This window comes from Jaculus jaculus, chromosome 14 (assembly GCF_020740685.1).
Source record: "Jaculus jaculus isolate mJacJac1 chromosome 14, mJacJac1.mat.Y.cur, whole genome shotgun sequence".
NCBI lineage: Eukaryota > Metazoa > Chordata > Mammalia > Rodentia > Dipodidae > Jaculus > Jaculus jaculus.
This window is the reverse complement of record NC_059115.1, coordinates 21,709,126-21,728,883: the sequence shown is the minus strand read 5'-3', so window position 1 is coordinate 21,728,883 and position 19,758 is coordinate 21,709,126. Positions and strand designations below refer to the sequence as shown.

Here is a 19,758-nt window from a genome sequence, read left to right as displayed (position 1 = left end):
TGAGAAAGGTAAACTTGAGACCAGTACGCCACCCTTCCAACCCTCTTCCCTCAGACCTGGGGGATCCAGGCTCTAGCCCTCCTCCTTCCGACCTGTCATCTGCCGGTGCCACTGAGATGCCTCGGTAGCCAGGGCTTGAGAGAGGCTGAGGACCCGTTCCCGGTGGCCTTCGGATGTTGGCATGAAAGGTGTAGAGTGCCTAGGACTAGAATAAAAGAGAAGATATGGGAGTCACATATCCTCGGTGTTGTCCTGGGAGTTGTACTTCTTAGCAAGTGTCTCTAAAGAACTTTATTTTTTTTTTGTTTTTTTGTTTGTTTTTTTTTTTTTCTAAAGAACTTTAAAAGAGAACCTAGTGCAGTCTGGGATTTGTAGTCTGGTGATGGGGTCCCCACTGTCAGATTAGTAAGTGGAAGGGCAGTAAGTATTTGATACAGCCCACAGGGATTCTCAATGGTACATGAAAGGCTTCTGGTCTTTGTTTGGATAAATAGTCCAGTTCTCTGGCGACTATAATGATGACTTTAATGATGTCTCCCTTCCTGCCCCTCACCAGTTCCTTACCTACTCCAGGACCCAGAGCTTCTCAGCCATTTTGCAGCTCCTCCAACAGGCTGGAAAGGAATTAGTCCATTAGAATGTAGGACTGTCACAAGTTCAAGGCCAGTCGTCTATGTAGCAAGCACTAGGCCAGCAAGGGCTACATAGTGAGATCCTGTCAAAAAAAAAAAAAAAACAAAAGAGAAAGAAAGAAAGAGGAAAAAAGGAAAGAAGAAAAAAAGAAGGAAAGAAAGAAAGAAAATAGAATTCCCTGATTCCTGATCTGGAAACCGTACTTTCTTTTGTTTTCTTTTCCCTTTAAAAAAGAAAAAGAAAAAAAAAACACTTTTTTTATTATTTGAGAGAGAGAAGAAAGAAAGACATGGATAGAGGGGCTGGAGAAATGACTTAGCGGTTAAGGCATTTGCCTACAAAGCCAAAGGATCCCAGTTCGATTCTCCAGGACCCACATAAGCCAGATGCACATGCATCTTAGAGTTTGTTGGCAGTGGCTGGAGACCCTGGTGCACCCATTCTCTTCCTCTCTCTATCTCTTAAATAAGTAAAAGAAATATAAAAAATAAAAATAAAAAATAAGGGCTGGAGAAATGGCTTAGCGGTTAAGCGCTTGCCTGTGAAGCCTAAGGACCACTGTTCGAGGCTCGGTTCTCCAGGTCCCACGTTAGCCAGATGCACAAGGGGGCGCCCGCATCTGGAGTTCGTTTGCAGAGGCTGGAAGCCCTGGCGCGCCCATTTTCTCTCTCTCCCTCTATCTGTCTTTCTCTCTGTGTCTGTCGCTCTCAAATAAATAAATAATTAATTAAAAAAATTAAAAAATAAAAAATAAAAAAAGAAGAAGAAGAAGCCGGGCGTGCCTTTGATCACAGCACTTGGGAGGCAGAGGTAGGAGGATCGCTGTGAGTTTGAGGCCTCCCTGAGACTACATAGTGAATTCCAGGTCAGCCTGGTCTAGAGTGGAACCCTACCTCAAAAAAATGAAACAAAACAAAGAGAGGCAGATAGAGAATGGGTGCATCAGAACTCCATACACATGTGCTACTCTGTGCATCTGACTATACATGGGTACTGAGGAATCAAACCCAGACTGTTAGGCTTTATAAGCAAGGACCTTTAACTACTGTCTCCAGCTTGCCTATTTACATTTTGTTTGAGACAAAGTCTGATGTAGTCCACTCTGGCTTCAAATGCACTAGCACAGGAAGACCTTAATCTTTAAAATCTATATATATTTATTTTTATTTTTTTTATTTAGCTAAGTGTGGTGGTACATAGCTTTAATCTTAGCACTCAGGAGACAAAGGTAGGAGTATCACTATAAGGCCAGCTTGAGACTACTTAGTGAATTCCAGGACAGCCTGGGCTAAAGCGAGACACTGCTTCAAAAAAACATTTTTTTTTTAAATTTTAAAATGACTGGAGAGATGGCCTAACAATTAGGGCACTTGCCTGTAAAGCCCAATGACCTAGGATTGATTACCCAATCTCCACATAAAGCAGATACACAAAGCACATACACGTCAAGTTTGCAGCAGCTGGAGGCTCTGGCACAACCATTCTCTCTCTCTCTACATGTCTGTACTTGCAAATAAATAAGTAAAAATCCTTTTAAAAATTAAACGGGCTGAAGGGATGGCTTAACGATTAAGGTGTTTACCTACAAAGCCAAAGGACCTAGGTTAGATTCCCCAGGACCCACATAAGCCGAATACACAAGGGGGCACATGTGTCTGGAATTCATTCGCAGTGGCTAGAGGCCCTGGCGTGCCCATTCTCTCTCCCTCCCTCTTTCTCTGTCAAATAAATAAATAAATAAAAATAAAATATTTAAAAAAATAAAGTCAGAAGTCAGGCACGGTGGCACATGCCTTTAATCCCAGCACTCAAGAGGCAAAGGTAGGAGGATCACCATGAGTTTGAGGCCACCCTGAGACTACAAAATGAATTCCAGGTCAGCCTGAGCTAAAGTGACACCCTACCTCAAAAAAAAAAAAATAAATAAATAAATAAATAAAGCTGGGTGAGGTGGTACACACCTTTAATCCAGCACTCAAGAGGCAGAGGTAGGAGGATGGCAGAGAGTTCAAAGCCACTCTGAGACCACATAGTAAGTTCCAGTTCTGCCTGGGCTAGAGCAAGACAAGACATTGAAAAATCAAAAAGTAGCCAGGCATGGTGGTACATTCTTTAATCCCAGCACTTGGGAGGCAGAGGTAGGGGGATTTCCACGAGTTCGAGGCCACCCTGAGAATACAGAGTGAATACCAGGTCAGCCTGGGCTAGAGCAAGACCCTACCTCAAAAAAAAAAAAAAAAAAAAAATATATATATATATATATATATTTAGCGATTTTATTTTTATTTATTTATTACAGTGTGAGAGAGAGACAGAGAGATGTTAGAATGGGCGCACCAGAGCTTCTAGTCACTGCAAACAAACTCCAGACACAGGCACCACTATGGGACCTTACGTGGGACCTGAAGAATTGAACCTGGGTCCTTAGGCTTCACAGACATGTACCTTAACTGCTAAGCCATCTCTCCAGCCTCCCAAAACATTAAAAAAAAAATTTTTTTTTAATTTTTCTTTATTTGACAGAGAAAGAGGAAGGGGGAGAGAGAGAGAGAGAGAGAGAAAGAGAGAGAGAGAGAGAGAGAGAGAGAGAGAGAATGGGGATGCCAGGGCTCCAGCCATTGCAGACGAACTCCAGACACGTGCATCCCCTTGTGCATCTGGCTAACGTGGGATCTGGGGAATTGAACCTGGGTCCTTTGGCTTTGCAGGCAAATGCCTTAACCACTAAGCCATCCCTCCAGCCCCCAAAACATTTTTTAATTTTTATTTATTTTTATTTTTTTAATTTTTATTTATTTATTTATTTGAGAGCATCAGACACAGAGAGAAAGACAGATAGAGGGAGAGAGAGAGAATGGGCACGCCAGGGCTTCCAGTCTCTGCAAACGAACTCCAGACGCGTGTGCCCCCTTGTGCATCTGGCTAACGTGGGACATGGGGAACCGAGCCTCGAACCTGGGTTCTTAGGCTTCACAGGCAAGCACTTAACCGCTAAGCCATCTCTCCAGCCCCCCCAAAACATTTTTTAAAAAGGAGAAAGAGGGCTGGAGAGATGGCTTAGCAGTTAAACACTTGCCTGTGAAGTCTAAGGATCCTGGTTCGAGGCTCAATTCCCCAGGACCCACATTAGCCAGATGCACAAGGGGGCGCACGCATCTGGAGTTCATTTGCAGTGGCTGGAGGCCCTGGCGTGCCCATCCTCTCTCTCTATCTGCCTCTTTCTCTCTCTGTTGCTCTCAAACAGATAAATAAAAATAAACAAAAATTTTTTAAAAAAAGGATAAAGAGTGAGTATGGGTGCACCAGGGCCTCCTACCACTGCAAACGAACTATAGATACTTGTGCCACTTTGTGCGTCTGGCTTGACGTGGGTACTGGAGAACTGAACCTCAGCCGTCAGTCTTTACAAGTAAGTGTCTTAACAGTTGAGCTACCTCTGTCTAGCCCCAGACCTTGAACAGAGTGCTGGGATTACCAAGTGTGCACTGTCACACGTGTGGGGTGCTGAGAGTGAAATCCAAGGATTTGCACATGCTAGGCAAACACTCTTCCCACTGAGCTACATCCCCAGCCCCAGGGGTGCTAACCATATCAATGGATTAATCCATAAATAAGCTTATAGCTAAATGAGCTACGGGAAGAGGGTCCTCGCTGAAGGAAGTAGGTCACCGAGGGCATATTTGGAAAAGGTCTGTCTTGATCCTCAGGCATGTACATGACCATTGTTGTCTCTTTCTGCTTCCTGATTACCATGAGGCGAGCAGCTGTGGTTCATCACACCCTTCTGCCACCTTGTTTCACCTCAGCCCACATCCAAAAATAGAATCAGCCTGTTATGGGTGAATGAGACCTCTGCGACTGGAAAAGCCAAATATGGGACAGGAGAGATGGCTCAGTGGTTAAAGTGTTTGTCTGCAGAGCTTGATGACCCAGGTTCAATTCTCTGGTAACCATGTAAAGCCAGATGACAGAGTGGTGCATGCATCTGGAGTTTGTTTGCAATAGCTAGGCACCCTGGCACACCCATTCTGTTTCTCTCTCTGCTTGCAAATCAATAATATTTATTTTACTTTTTTTAAAAAGGCCAAATACATCTTTCATCAGTTTTCCTGAGGTGTTTGGTCACAGTGACAGAAGCTAACCCAGGCCTCTATGATTAAATGACACTGAGACTTATCTTCATGTCTGGACACTCCCTGATGAAATCAATGGAAATAAAAGCAGCTTGCTTATATAGTCAATTTATTTTTGTTTTTATTTTTTCAAGGTAGGGTTTCACTGTAGCCCAGGCTGAGCTGGAAATTACTCTGTAGTTCCAGGCTGGCCTCAAATTCACAACAATATTTCTACCTCGATCCCCTGAGTGCTAGGATTAAAGATGTGCACAACTACACCCACCTAGGTTTTTTTTTTTTTTTTTTTTTTTTCTGAGATAGGGTTTCACTCTAGCCCAGGCTGACCTAGAATTCACTATGTAGTCCTCGCTTTAATGCCTGGCTTTAATTTTTTTTTTTTAATTGGCCAGGTATGGTGGTGCACACCTTTAATCCCAGCACTTGGGAGGCAGAGATGGAAAGATCGCTATGAGTTTGAGGCACCCTGAGACTACATAGTGAATTCCAGGTCACTCTAAGCTAGAGTGAGACCCTACCTGGGAGAAGTAAAAAGAAATAAAAGTTAGGGCTGGAGAGATGGCTTAGTGGTTAAGGTGCTTGCCTGCAAAGCCAAAGGACCTAAGTTCGACTCCCCAGGCCCCACATAACCCAAATTCACAAGGGGGTGCATGCATCTGGAGTTTGTTTGCAGTGGCTAGAGGCCCTGATGTGCCCATTCTCTTTCTACTTGCCTATTTCTGTATCTTTCTGTCTCTCAAATAAATAAATAAAATTTTTTTAAAAAAGAGCTGGAGAAATGACTTAGCAGTTAAGGCACTTTCCTGCAAAGCAAAGGACCTAGGTTCAATTCCCCAGGACCCACATAAGCCAGATGCATAAAGTGGTTGCATGCATCTGGAGTTCCTTTGCAGTGGCTGGAGGCCTTGGCATGTCCATTCTCTCTCTCTCTCTCTCTCTCCCTCTCTCATTCTATCTGCTTCTTTCTCTTTCTCTCTCTCTCCCTCTTTCAAATAAAGTAAAACCAAATATTAAAAAATTAAAATTTATTTATTTATTTGATAGAAAGAGACAGAGAGAGAGAAAGAGACAGGGAGCGAATGGGCACACCAGGGCCTCCAGCCACTGCAAAGGAACTCCAGGTGCATGCAACCTCTTGTGCACCTGGCTTATGTCGGTCCTGGAGAATACAACCAGGATCCTTTGGCTTTGCAGGCAAATGCCTTAACTGCTAAGCCATCTCTCCAGCCTAAAATTAAAACTTTCTTAAATTATGTATTTATTTGAGAGAGAGGGACAGAAAGAAAGACAGAGAGTGGGTATGGTTATGCCAGGGCCTCCTATCACTGCAAACTCCAGATACATGTGACAGTTTGTACATCTAGCTTTACTGCAGAAGGGCAATAAGGCTTTGCAAGCAAGAGCCTTTAACCACTACCCCCTTTTTTTTCTTTTTTCTTTCTTTCTTTCTTTTTTTTGTGGTAGGGTCTCACTCTAGCCCAGGCTGACCTGGAACTCATTCTGTAGACCCAGGCTAGACTCAAACTCACAGTAATCCTCCCTCCTCAGCCTTCCAAGTACTGTGATGAAAGGCACCCAGCTCTAGATGATCTTTTTTTTTTTTTTTTGCCATTTTTTCTTTCATACTACATAGCAACTGAGAAAAACGCCTCGGTTTCATTGTAGACCCTATGATACTTGCTCTGAAAGAACATGTCTGTTCCCTCCTCACCTATTTCTCTCCACCCACTGTTGAGGCAACAGGAAGCTGGAATGACTCAATTTGGGACAAGGAGGTGGGAAGCATCCTTATTTTTTTAAAAAAATACTGTTATTTATTTATTTGTGAGCAGAAAGAGAGACAGACAGGGTGAGAGAGAAAGATCCTCATCTTACGTAGAAGGTAACTGAAACTCAAGATAGGAGGAAAGGTTCCCCTTGCCCCTCTCCTCCCTCCTCCCTGGATTGCTGTCTAGACCCCAAACTCATGCCCCTTACCCTTTGCTCCATGTCAGGCTGGCTTCTGGCTGGGGATGGTGCTCTCCTCAGGGTAAGGAACCTTGGAGAGGCAGAGCGTGGAAGAGGGCGCCAACATTCCTGGTTCCTACGCATGCGCTCCAGCTGTTCCTGGGCACTCATTCGAGGCCGGGCCACCTGGACCTAGAAAGCCAGGATACTAAGAGCCTAGCCTTGGGCCTCCTCTTTCTATTCCAGAACACTCCACCAACAGCCTGGCCCTTTCCAGGACATCACCCAAGAGTCAGGGGGAAGGGAGCTTTTGCACACTCACAGCTCCACAGACACCCAAGCACCAGTCAACAAAAGCATTTGAGGCCTTGTGTGGCCTGGTTCTCAGTCACCACCCAGCCCTCACTGTGGATTCAAGACAGGGTACCAATGAAGTATGCCCGCAAGCATTCATTTTGTTTTAATCCTCACATCCATTCTATGTGGTAACCATGACTATTAGCCCATTATGCAGATGAAAAATGCACACATGGGCTGGAGAGATGGCTTAGTGGTTAGGCACTTGCCTGTGAAGCCTAAGGACCTGGGTTCGGGGCTCAATTCCCCAGGACCCATGTTAGCCAGATGCACAAGGTGCCGCATGCATCTGGAGTTTGTTTGCATTGGCTGGAGGCCCTGGTGTGCCCATTCTCTCCCCCCCCCCCCGTCTCTCTCTCTCTCTCTCTCTCTCTCTGTCACTGTCAAATAAATAAATAAAAATAAACAAAAAAATTAAGAAAGTAAAAGAAAAATGGACACATGGAGAGGTTTAGTAACTGGCCCCAGACACAAGCTGGAAGGGGCTGAAATTAAAGACCTGAAAATGGGGGCTGGAAAGATTTGGCTCAGGGCTTGAAAAGACTATGGACTGGGGTTTAATTCCTCAGCCATTCACTAAAGCTGGACAGGCATTCATTTATAGTGGCAAGAGACCTGGTACACTCACACACATAAATAAATAAAAACTAGGGGCTAGAGAAACTACTCAGTGATTTAAGTCACTTGCTTGCAAAGCCTGACTACCTGGGTTTGATTCCCCAGGACCCATGTAAGCCAAATACACAATGTGACACATACATCTGGAGTTAATTTTCAGTTACAAAAGGCTCTGTGTGCTTTACTGTTTCTTTCTTTGTCTCCCTTCTCCTCTCTCTCTCTCTCTCTCTCTGCTTGCAAATAAATAAAAATATTTTAGAAGGGCTGGAGAGATGGCTTAGCAGTAAGGCATTTGCCTGCAAAGCCAAAGGACCCAGGTTTGATTCCCAAGGACCCACATTAGCCAGATGCACAAGGTGGTGCATACATCTGGAGTTTGTTTGCAATGGCTGGAAGCCTTGGCATGTCCATTCTCTCTCTCTCTATCTCTTTCAAATAAATAAATAAAAATAAATATTAAAAAATAGCTGGGCATATGCGGGGCATGGTGGCGCACGCCTTTAATCCCAGCACGTGGGAGGCAGAGGTAGGAGGATTGCCGTGAGTTCGAGGCCACCCTGACACTTCATAGTGAATTCCAGGTCAGCCTGGGCTAGAGCCATACCCTGCCTCAAAAAAAAATTTTTTTTAAAGATTTATTTTATTTATTAGAGACAGAGAGGGGGAGAGAGAGAGTGAGAATGGGTGTGCCAGGGCCTCTAGCCCCTGCAAACAAACTCCAGACGTGTGTACCATCATGTGTATCTGGCTTATGTGGGACCTGGAGAATCAAAACTGGGTCCTGGGCTGGAGAGATGGCTTAGTGGTTAAGCCTTGCCTGTGAAGCCTAAGGACAACAGTTCGAAGCTCGGTTCCCCAGGTCCCACGTTAGCCAGATGCACAAGGGGGCGCACGCGTCTGGAGTTCGTTTGCAGAGGCTGGAAGCCCTGGTGCGCCCGTTCTCTCTCTCTCCCTCTATCTGTCTTTCTCTCTGTATCTGTTGCTCTCAAATAAGTAAATTAAAAAAAAGAAAAGAAAAAAAAATTGGGTCCTTAGGCTTAGCAGATATGCGCCTTAAACGCTAAAGCATATCTCCAGAGTAACTTGGGAGGCAGAGATAAGAGGATCACTGTGACTTCAAGGGCAGCCTGGAACTACAGAGCGAGTTCTAGGTCAGCCTGGGTGACACTGAGACCCTACCTCAAAAAAACAATAAAATAAGATGAAATAAAATAAAGCCATGCTGTCCACCACTGGGTGAAGCTTTAGAACTCTCCTCTCCCAAGATTGGAGGCCAGTGGTGATTAGAACAAAGGTTCCAAGATGAATCACTGGCATTTCCAGGATAGCCTACCTTCGTTCCCAGCTGTGGGGACAAGGTGTGGCGTCCTTCAGGACTGGATGCCCGGGAGACCCTTGGGGACTCAAGACCTTGAAGGACAGAGGGGACTTGGTGAATATGGGAACACTGAGAGAGTCCCACCCCTCCAGGATGCTCACCTGAGTGGAGGCTAGCAAGGGTTCTATCACCTCCGGGAGACCGCCCCCAGTCTACCTCAGAGGACCGAGGGGAACTCAGTTCCAGGGACTCGGGCAGGCTCTGGCAAGACAGAAAGGGGACTGAGTATTATTATTTATTATTATTAACAATTAAAACATACCATGAGCAAGATTAAGACTGCAGACCTGGGGCTAGGCATTATGGTTTCAAATCCAACCTCTGTCATTAATTAGCTGTATGATTTTATTTATTTATTTATTTTGTTTTTTTTTAAGTTATTTATTTATTTGACAAAGAAAAAGAGGAAGAGAGAGAGAGAGAATGGGCATGCCAGGGCCTCTAGCCACTGCAAACGAACTACAGACATGTGCACCCCCTTGTGTATCTGGCTAACATGGGGAAATCAAACCTGGGTCCTTTGGCTTTGCAGGCAAACACCTTAATTGCTAAGCCATCCCTCCAGCCCTTTTTTTTTTTTGGATTTTGGGGCAGAGTCTCGCTCTAGCCCTGGCTGACTAGAAGTCACTATGTAGTCTCAGGGTGGCATCCAACTCACAGTGATCCTCCTACCACAGCCTCTTGGATGCTGGGATTAAAGGCATGCGCCACCATGCCCAACAGCTCTGTGACTTTAAACAAACTGCTGGACCTCTCTGGGCCACGTACTACCTTTGGATATGAGGGTCAAGTCCACATGTAAGGGACTTAAAGTAGTGCCTGACACACCCAAGGCATTGTGACAGGTTTTCTCATGAATGTGTGCCGGGTACCATGCTATGCAGTTGACCCTACAATGGTGTAGGGACCTCCCACTGGTGTGGCTGCCTTTGAGTCACCCATGCTCCTGTCATGAACCCTAATTAACTCGCAGGTTCACCAAGCTGGACTTGATAGGGTCCTCTCTTTGTTCTCCTGATAGGTACCTTACACCTGGGGTGAATGGATGCTTTTTTAATTTTATTTACTTATTTGAGAGGGAGGAAGAGAGAAAGAGAGAGAGACAGAATGGGCATGCCAGGGCCTCTAGCTGCTGCAAATGAACTCCAGATGCATGTGCCACCTTGTACATCTGGCTTACGTGGGTCCTGGGGAACTGAACCTGGATCCATTGGCTTTGCAAGCAAATGCCTTAACTGCTGAGCCATCCCTCCAGCCCTAAATGTATGTTTCTTTATGCTTTCCCAGGAAAAGCCAGGTGATAGGTGGAAGCCCACAAGAAAGGTACTAAGTAAGTTATACTGCAACATTATCATCCCCAATTTTTTTTTTTTAATTTTTCGAGATAGGGTCTCACTGTAGCCCAGGCTGACCTGAAATTCACTATGTAGTCTCAGGGTGGCCTTGAACTCACAGTGACCCTCCTACCTCTGCCTCCTGAGTGCTGGGATTAAAGGCGTGTGCCACCACACCCGGCTCTATCAACCCCAATTTTCATGTGGTATATATACATACTTTAGCACACAATGAGGTTGACAACTGACATCATGGTGATAGTTTATGACCACTGTCAATCTGACCAACCTAGAATCACCTGTGAGGGATTATGTAGTTTAGGTGAGCTTCTGGGCATGCAAGTGAGGAATTATCTTGATTAGGTCGAGGTGGAAAGACCCACCCTTAACTGTGGACCACAACCATGGGCTGGGTCCTGGGGCTATATAAAAGGAGAGAGTTAAGGGCTAGAGAGATGGCTCAGTGGTTAAGTGCTTGCTTGCAAAGGCTAATGACATGGGTTCGATTTCTGAGTACCTACATAGAACCAGATGCAGAGAATAGCACATGCATCTGGGATTTGTTTGCAGTGGCAAGAGGCCCTGGCATGTCCATATTCTCTTTCGCTCTAATTTTAAATAAAATTTTTAGCCAGAAGTGACAGTGCAACCTTTAATCCTAGCACCAGGGAGGCTGATGTAGGAGGACTGCTCTGAGTTTGAGGCCATCCTGAGACTACATAATAAATTCTAGGTCACCCTGGGCTACAGCAAGACCCTACCTTGAAAACAAAATTTTAAAAAAGAGAGAGAGAGCGGGAGAAATGACTTAGCGGTTAAGGTGCCTGCCTGCCAAGCCAAGACTCGTGTTCAACTCTCCAGGTCCCACATAAGCCAGACGCACAAAGTGACACAAGCGCATGAGGTTGCACATGTGCACTAGGTGGCACACACATCTGGAGTTCAATTAGAGTGGCTGGAGGCCCTAGAGTGCCCTTTCTCTCTCTCTCATAAAAAAAAAAAAAAAAAGCCAGAGGCCAGTCTGCTGGGTTTGCCTCAAAAAAAGAGACAGGGCTGGAGAGATGGCTTAACCTTAGGTTAAGGCACTTGCCTGAGAAGCCTAAGGACCCAGGTTCAATTCCCCAGGACTCATATAAGCCAGATGCACATGTAGGTACATGCATATGGAGTTCCTTTGCAGTGGCCAGAGACCCTGGTGCACCCTTTCTTTCTTTCTTTTTTTTTTTAAGAGAGTTGACTGAAAGGCAGCATTCACCACTCTCTGCTTCCTGACTGACTGACCTGCCCTGCTTCAAGCTCTGCCCCTGTTCCTTCCCTGCCATGATAGACAGTAATCTGGAACTGTAAACTTGAAATAAACCCTTCCTCATTTAAACCAATTTTTGCCAGGCATGGTGGCACACACCTTTAATCTCAGCACTTGGGAATCAGAGGCAGGAGGATCACCATGAGTTCAACGCTACCCTGGGACTACATAGTGAACTCCAGGTCTGCCTGGGCTAGAGTGAGACCCTACCTCAACACACAAAATAGCATTAGCAGTGGCCAGAGGTGCTGGTGCACCAACTCTCTCTTCCTCTCTCTCCTCTCTCTGCCTCTCTCTGCTTGTAAATAAAATAAAATAATATTTTTTAAAAAGCTGGGAGTGGTGGCATGCACCTTTAATCCCAGCACTTGGGAGACTGAGATAGGAGAATCACTGTGAATTCCAGGCCAGCTTGAGACTACATAGTGAATTCCAGGTCAGCCTGGGCTAGAGCAAGAACCTACCTCAAAAAACTGAGAAAAGGAGCTATAGGGATGGCTTAGCAGTTAAGGCATTTGTCTGCAAAGTCAAAGGAACCAGGTTCAATTCCCCAGAACCCACATCAGCTAGATGCACAAGGGAGTTCATTTGCAGTGGCTGGAGGTCCTGGCATGCCCATTGTCTCCCTCTTTCTCTGTCAAATAAATAAACAAAAATTAAAATAAAAAAAAAACAAAAAACTGAGAAAAGGTCTGGTGTGGCAGCACACGCCTTCAGTCCCAGCACTCAGGAGGCAGAGGATCACTGTGAGTTCAAGGCCACCCTGAAACTACATAGTGACTTCCAGGTTAGCCTGGGCTAGAGTGAGACCCTACCTCAAATAAACAAAACAAACAAAAAAATAAAACTGAGAAAAGGGCTAGAGAAATTCCTTAGCAGTTAAGGTGCTTGCCTGCAAAGCCAAAGGACCCAGATTCTATTTCCCAAGACCCACATAAACTACATGCACAAGATGGTGTATGCATCTAGTGTTCATCTGCAGCAACTAGAGGCCCTGGCATACCTGATTTCTCTCTCTCTCTCTCTGCCTCTTTCTCTCAAATAAATAAAATATCTTAAAAAAAAAAAACAAAAAACTCTGAGTCGGGCATGGTGGCACACATCTTTAATCCGAGCACTTGGGAGGCAGATGTAGGAATATCATTGTGAGTTTGAGACCAACCTGAACTGGTAAACACAGCGAGTTCCAGGTCAGCCTGAGCTAGAGTGAGACCCTCCCTTAGAAAAAGATAAAGAAAATGGTTTTGGCACAACAGATTGGAGCAGGCAGGACAGGAAGCTGAAGGACAGGAACTGGAGTCTCACCTCACGCTCCAAGCACTCCTCGCCTGGGGGCACAGGCAATGAAGGCTCAGTGTCAGTATGCAGTGGCTTTTTCTGGGGGCCGCCCAGACCTGCCAGCGTGTCTTCCACCATCCACAGCTGCTGCTGAGCACTTGCTCTGTCCTGGGGGAAGGGAAGGAATTTGTTCGAGATGGGGAACTCTGAGGAGGGAGACAGCAGCAGGGCTCATACAGCACAAGTCTTAAATCAGCAGAGCATGGAGGCTGCCTTGGCTATTCCTGGCTTTCACAACCATCCATAAACAACTTAGGCTCCGCTTGTCCATCCGTAAGAAAACCCCCTCATATTCACACCAGGATTGCAAATCCCACTGGAGAATCCAATCTGGGGAGACTATATCTTGTTTTTGTTTGTTTTTGAGGCAAGGTCTCACTCTAGCCCAGGCTGACCTGTAACTCACTATTAACCCCAGACTGGCCAAGAACTTACAGCCATCCTTTCTACCTCAGCCTCCCAAGCTCTAGGATTAAAATTGTGCACCACCATGCCCAGCTTTTATATATATTTGATCTTTTTGATTTTTCAAGGTAGGGTCTCGCTGTAGCCCAGGCTGACATGGAATTCACTATGTAGTCTCTAGTCATTAGGTAGTGCTTAAGGCACTTGCCTGTAAAGCCTAAGGACCCATGTTTGATTCCCCAGCACCCACTTAAACAAGATGCACATGGTGGCACATGTATCTGGAGTTCCTTTGCAGTGGCTAGAGGCCCTGGTGTGCCCATTCTCTCTCTGTGTCTCTCCTTTCAAATTAAAAAAAAAAAAAACTGTACCTCAAAAAAATATCAAGTTGGGGCCAGGCTTGGTGGTGCACATGTTTAATCCCAGCACTTGAGAGGCAGAGGTAGAAGGATTACCATGAGTTCAAGGCCACCCTGAGACTACATAGTGAATTCCAGGTCAGCCTGAGCTAGACTGAGACACTACCTTGTAAAAAAATGACATACATATATATGTATATGTATATGTATATGTATATGTATATGTATATGTATATGTATATGTATGTAAATATATTAAGAAGAAAGTAACTAGTGCAGAATGGCCATGATTGAAATCTTTGTCATTGATTCCAGAAGACACAGGCCAGCAGCAGAACAAGAGAGTAAACCACAATGATATGACCTAGCAGAAGATGAATGTTCTAATTAAATTTTAGATTTTCTTCTTCTTCTTTTTTTTTTGGTTTTTCAAGGTAGGGTCTTACTCTAGCCAGGCTGACCTGGAATTCACTATGTAGTCTCAGGGTGGCCTTGAACTCATGGTAATCCTCCTACCTCTGCCTCCTGAGTGCTGGGATTAAAAGTGTGCGCCACCACGCCCGGAATATTTCAGATTTTTCTAACAAAGGTCTTGAGAAGTCACTGGCACAATGACATTCTCATCGAGTGTGGTGGCTTGTTCCTATAAGCCAGCATTCAGGAAGCTAAGGCAGCAAGAATCAATGGTGGTGGGCTTAGAACCCAACGGTGAGGGAGTACCTGAGGGGAACCAAGGTGTAGCAGGTACTCGAGGGTCTCTCTTAAGGTGGCCAGCTCCTGCTCCAGGCCACTGTATGTGCCCCAAACCTGCTCTCGTTCCTGAGGGTTGAAAAAGAGGTTAGCACCTCAAATTACTAGATTGCCCCCCACCTTTCCCCAGCTGAGGAGGAAGAAAGGAGGACTGGTTCTTGAGTCCTGAAGGCCACATGAACTTGAACCCCCCATGGCCCTCTTTTCTTAGATTACTGGGAACCCAGTATAAATATAGTTTGCCTTCTCTGATCTGCTGGTATATATATCAGCATTCCCTCACTCCCCAGATCACCAATGCTCTTCCTAAGAGCAGAGATCTACAAAGATAATGGATTCTTGACTCAGTCAGAACTACCACAGAAGCCTGCTAGCCAATAATACTAATAATGTAAAGCCAGGCATGGATAGATGCCCTGGCATGGCCATTCTCCCTCCCTCTCTCTCTTTGCAAATTAAAAAAAAAAAAAATCAGCCAGACATGGTGATGCACGCCTTTAATCCCAGCACTCAGAGGCAGAGGTAGGAAGATCACTATGAATTCAAGGCCAGCCTGGAACTGCAGAGTGAGTTCCAAGTCAACCTGAGGCTACAGTGAGACCATACCTTGAAAAAACAAATAATAATTGTATGGAGGGCTAGAGAGATGGCTCAGCAGTCAAGGCAATTGCCTGCAAAGCCAAAGGACCCTGGTTCAATTCCCCAGTACCCACAAGAACCAGGTGCACAAGGTAGTGCATATGTCTGGAGTTCATTTGCAGTTGCTGGAGTCCCTTGAGTGCCCATTCTCTCTCTCTCTCTCTACTTGCCTTTCTCTCTCTCAAATAAATAAATAGCCAGGAGGCAGAGGTAGGAAGATTGCCACGAGTTCAAGGCTACCCAGAAACTACATAGTGAACTCCAGGTCAGCCTGGACTTGAAAGAGACCCTACCTTGAAAAAATAAAATAAACAAATGAAAATTAAAATATTTTTTAAAAGCCAGGCATGGTGGTACACGCTTTTAATCTCAGCACTCGAGAGGCAGAGGTAGGAGGACTGCCATGAGTTCAAGGCCACCCGGAGAATATAATGAATTCCAGGTCAGCCTGAACTAGAGTGAGACCCTACCTTGAAACACTTAAATAAAATATTTTAAAAAACTAAGCAGGGCATGGTGGTGCACACCTTTAATCCCAGCACTTGGGAGGCAGAAGTGGAAGGACTGCTGTGAGTTTAAGGCCTGCCTGAGACTACAGAGTGAACTCCAGGTCAGCCTGGGCTACAGTGAAACCCTACGCTGAAAAACCAAAAATAGGGCTAGAGAGGTGGCTTAGCCACTAAGGCATTTGCCTGCAAAGCCAAAGAACCCCAGTTCAACTCCCGATGACCCATGTAAGCCAGATGCACAAGGGACACATGCATCTGGTGTTCATTTGTAGTGGCTAAAGATCCTGAGTGCCATGTTCTACCTGCCTCTTGCTCTCTCTCACAAATAAATCAATGAGTAAAAATGAAATAAAAAGCCGGGTGTGGTGGCGCACACCTTTAATCCCAGCACTCAGGAGGCAAAGACAGAAGTATCACTGTGAGTTCAAGGCCACCCTGAGACTACAGAATGAATTCCAAGTCAGTCTGGGCTACAGTGAGATCCTATCTTCCAAAAAAACAAAACAGACAAACAGAAAAATCAAACAAAAAAAGATTATAGGTTTGGAATTCATTGAGTTCCCAAGAAAAATCTTTCTATGAACTCTCACGGTCTGTCACAATGACTGTCCTCCTGCCCCTTCCCAGATGCTTACCTGAGCCAGGTGACACAGGGCAGCCCTCACCGTCACCAGCCGGTCCTGCAGGAGGCGCTGGCGCCCCCAGGCCCTCCCAGGAGCTGTGGCCTCCCTGGTGGTCTGACCCATCTGCTGTCTTGTCAGCTCCAGGGCTGCTTCTAGCTGCTCCTGCTTGCAGATGGATGGTGATCAGAACTTCCAGGCCAAGAGCAGAAAAATAGTCCCCAAGTCGCCCCCATCTAAAATATCTGCCTTCGAGAGTCAGGAAGGATGAAGGGTGCCAGAGGCCTGTGCTCTTCCCCACCCTGCACCTTCTCCTCCTGCTTCTTGTCTATGTCCTCCTGCAGCCTCCTGAGCTGCCGGTCCTGCCCGCACAACTTGGTCAATAGAGTCTAGAGAAAGGAGAGAAGGGGAGGTTGACAGACCATACCTGACTCTTCCCCTCCCCCCTCCATCTAGCATCTTCTCATCTCTGGAAATTCAACAAGGAGCTGGATTCAGGAGAACTTACATCTGTCTCTGAGCTTTGATGGAATGTTGAATCCAATGGGGGCCCTGGCTGAGGAGGAGAAAAGTCCAAGGTCACAGGGGACAAACAAGTCCTTAATGTACTCAGTGTTGATTAGCAAACATCCAAGCTTTAGCAAACCATAATAAACTAACATCCAGACTTGTGGCTTCCAAAAGATCATGTGGGATAGTTTTTGCTGCTGTTGTTTTGTTTTGTTTTTCAAGGTAGGGGTCTTGCTCTAGCCCAGGCTGACCTGGAATTTACTATATAGCCTCAGGACGGCTTCAAACTCAGGGCAATCCTCCTACCTCTGCCTCCCCAGTGCTAGGAATAGAAAGCATACACACCAGGCCTATGGGCTTTTGTTGTTGTTTGATTTTTTTTTTTTGTTTTTTGAGGTAGGGTCTCACTCTGCTCCAGGCTGACCTGGAATTCACTATGTAATCTCAGGGTGGCCCCGAACTCTCAATGATCCTTCTACCTCTGCCTGCTAAGTGATAGAATTAAAGGTATGTGCCACCATGCCAGGCTTAAAAAATATTTATCTGGGCTGGTGAAATTGCTTAGCGGTTAAGGTGCTTGCCTAAAAAGCCAAAGGACCCAAATTCGATTCTCCAGGACCCACATAAGCCAGATGCATAAGGTGATGCATGCATCTGAAGTTCGGAGTTTGTTTGCAGCAGCAACATGCCCTGGCATGACAATTCTCTCTGTATATATCTGCCTCTTTCTCTCTCTTTCTCAAAGAAATAAATATTAAAAAGAAAAAGTAGGCTGGAGAGATGACTTAGCAGTTAAGGTACTTCTCTACAAAATCAAAGGACTCAGGTTTGATTCCCCACAACTTTAAGGCCCTGGTTCACTCATTCTCTCTGTCCTTCCTTCTCACTCTCTCATAAATACAAATTTAAAAAAAATTAAAGTAACTGTAGGGCCATTACTTTTTACTTTTTTTTTTTGTCAAGGTGGCACACGCCTTTAATCCCAACACTCAAGAGGAAGAGGTAGAAGGATTGCTTTGAGTTCAATACCACCCTAAGACTACATAGTGAATATGCTAGAGCAAGACCCTACATTGAGAAAAATAAAGGAACTGTAGCCAGGCATGGTAGCACACTCCTGTAATCCTAGCACTCAGGAAGCTGAAGCAAGAGAACCATGAGTCCAAGGCCAGCCTGAGCTACAGAGTAAGGCTCTGTCTCAAAAAAAACAAAGAGGACTGAGGAAATGGCTCAGTCAGCAAAGTACTTGCCTCACAAGCAAGAGAACATGAATTTTATCCCCAGAATCCATCCCATGAAAAAATGCAGGGCGTGGTGGCATATGCATCTTTTCTTGGTGCTGGGGGTGGAGGCAGAGAATCCTCGCAGCTAGCTAGTGTAGCCGAATCAGTGAGATGCTGTCTCCAGACATTTATTTTTTTTAGTGTTTTATTTATTTGTTTGAGAAAGAGGAAGAGAAAGAAGCAGAGAGAGAGAGAGAGAGAGAGAGAGAGAGAGAGAGAGAGAGAGAGAGAGAGGCATGCCAGGGCCTCTAGCCACTGCAAATGAACTCCAGACACATATGTCACCTTATGCATTTGACTTACATGGGTCCTGGGCAGTCGAGCCTGGGTCCTGAGGCTTCGCAGGCAAACACCTTAACTGCTAAGCCATCTCTCCAGCCCCCAAAATTTTTAGTCTTTTTTTACTTTTAGTCTTTTTTGTTTTGCTCAAGGTAGGGTCTCATTCTAGCCTACGCTGACCTGAATCTCAGTCTGTAGTCTCAGGCTGGCCTGGAACTCACAGCGATCCTCCTACCTCTGTCTTCTGAGTGCTAGGATTAAAGGCATGTGCCACCATGCCCAGCCACTTTGTTTGTTCATTTGTTTGGCTCATTTGCAGCCCAGATTGCTCTTGAACTCACTATGTAGCTGACACTGGCCTTGAGTTCCTGATCCTCCTAACTGTCTTTCAAGTGCTGGAACCACAAGTATGTGCAGAGGAGTGTTCAGCACTGAAACATTTCTATCAGACCTTCCAAGGCTCGGGGTCCATTGCAGAAGAGCCAATAGAAGGGTTAGACTCCTTACAATACACTTTTCCAGACACAAAATTGGCCTGGATATCCATGACCTTGCAGTGCTTGGTACTACCAACACAAGACCCTCATAATGGGAGGAAAAGATGATGACATCAAAATAAAAGAGAAACTAATCGAGAGGGAGATGAGATATGATGGAGAGTGGAGTAATGAAGGGAAAAGTGAAGGGGGAGAGAATTATCATGGTTTATTGTCTATAATTATGGAACTTGACAATAAAGTATTTTTAATAAAAATAAGCCAGGCATGGTGGCACACGCCTTTAATCCCAGCACTCGAGAGGCAGAGGTAGGAAAATTGCCTTGAGTTCAAGGCTACCCTGAGACTACATAGTGAATTCCAGGTCAGGCTGGGCTAGAGTGAAACCCTACCTGAAAAATAAATAAATAAAGCTGAGCCAGGCATAGTGGCGCATGCCTTTAGTCCCAATGTGAGAGACACAGGTGGGAGGATCACTGCAATTTGGAGGTCACCCTGATAGTACATAGTGAATTCCAAGTCAGCCTGGAGTACAGTGAAACCCTACCTCGAAAACCCAAAAATAAAAAAATAAAAATAAAAACATAAAGCTACTGGGTGTTAAAAGGATGGCTCAGCAGTTAAAAGCATTGGCTAGGCAAGCTTATTGACAGAATTCGAAACCCAGTACCCACATAAAGCTAGATACAAGGTAGCTATGGACCTGTGATCTCAGTTTGCCTACAGCAATAGGAGGCAGAACCAGGAGAATCCCAAAGCTTGGGGGCCAGCTTGTCTGGTTTTCCCAATGGCAAATAAGAAAGATCTTTAAAAAAAAGCCGGGCGTGGTGGCACAGGCCTTTAATCCCAGAACTCAGGAGGCA

At 45.3% G+C, this 19,758-nt stretch overlaps 1 protein-coding gene across 5 annotated transcripts in view; it reads right to left on the bottom strand.

Moving 5' to 3' along the window:
• Plekha4 (pleckstrin homology domain containing A4) overlaps window positions 1-19,758 on the bottom strand; it is a 35,067-nt gene that overhangs the window by 458 nt on the left and 14,851 nt on the right. For 2 of the 5 annotated variants that reach the window (XM_045134321.1, XM_045134325.1), the window contains 10 exons: window positions 16,835-16,882; window positions 16,635-16,715; window positions 16,342-16,494; window positions 14,529-14,627; window positions 13,012-13,152; window positions 9,168-9,267; window positions 9,022-9,098; window positions 6,744-6,905; window positions 565-614; window positions 93-205 (listed from right to left, as the gene is read on the bottom strand). In XM_045134321.1, coding sequence (XP_044990256.1) covers window positions 93-205; window positions 565-614; window positions 6,744-6,905; window positions 9,022-9,098; window positions 9,168-9,267; window positions 13,012-13,152; window positions 14,529-14,627; window positions 16,342-16,494; window positions 16,635-16,715; window positions 16,835-16,882 — 1,024 coding nt within the window. The remainder of the gene's footprint in view (window positions 1-92; window positions 206-564; window positions 615-6,743; window positions 6,906-9,021; window positions 9,099-9,167; window positions 9,268-13,011; window positions 13,153-14,528; window positions 14,628-16,341; window positions 16,495-16,634; window positions 16,716-16,834; window positions 16,883-19,758) is intronic. The other 3 variants (XM_045134322.1, XM_045134324.1, XM_045134323.1) reach the window with 3 other exon arrangements.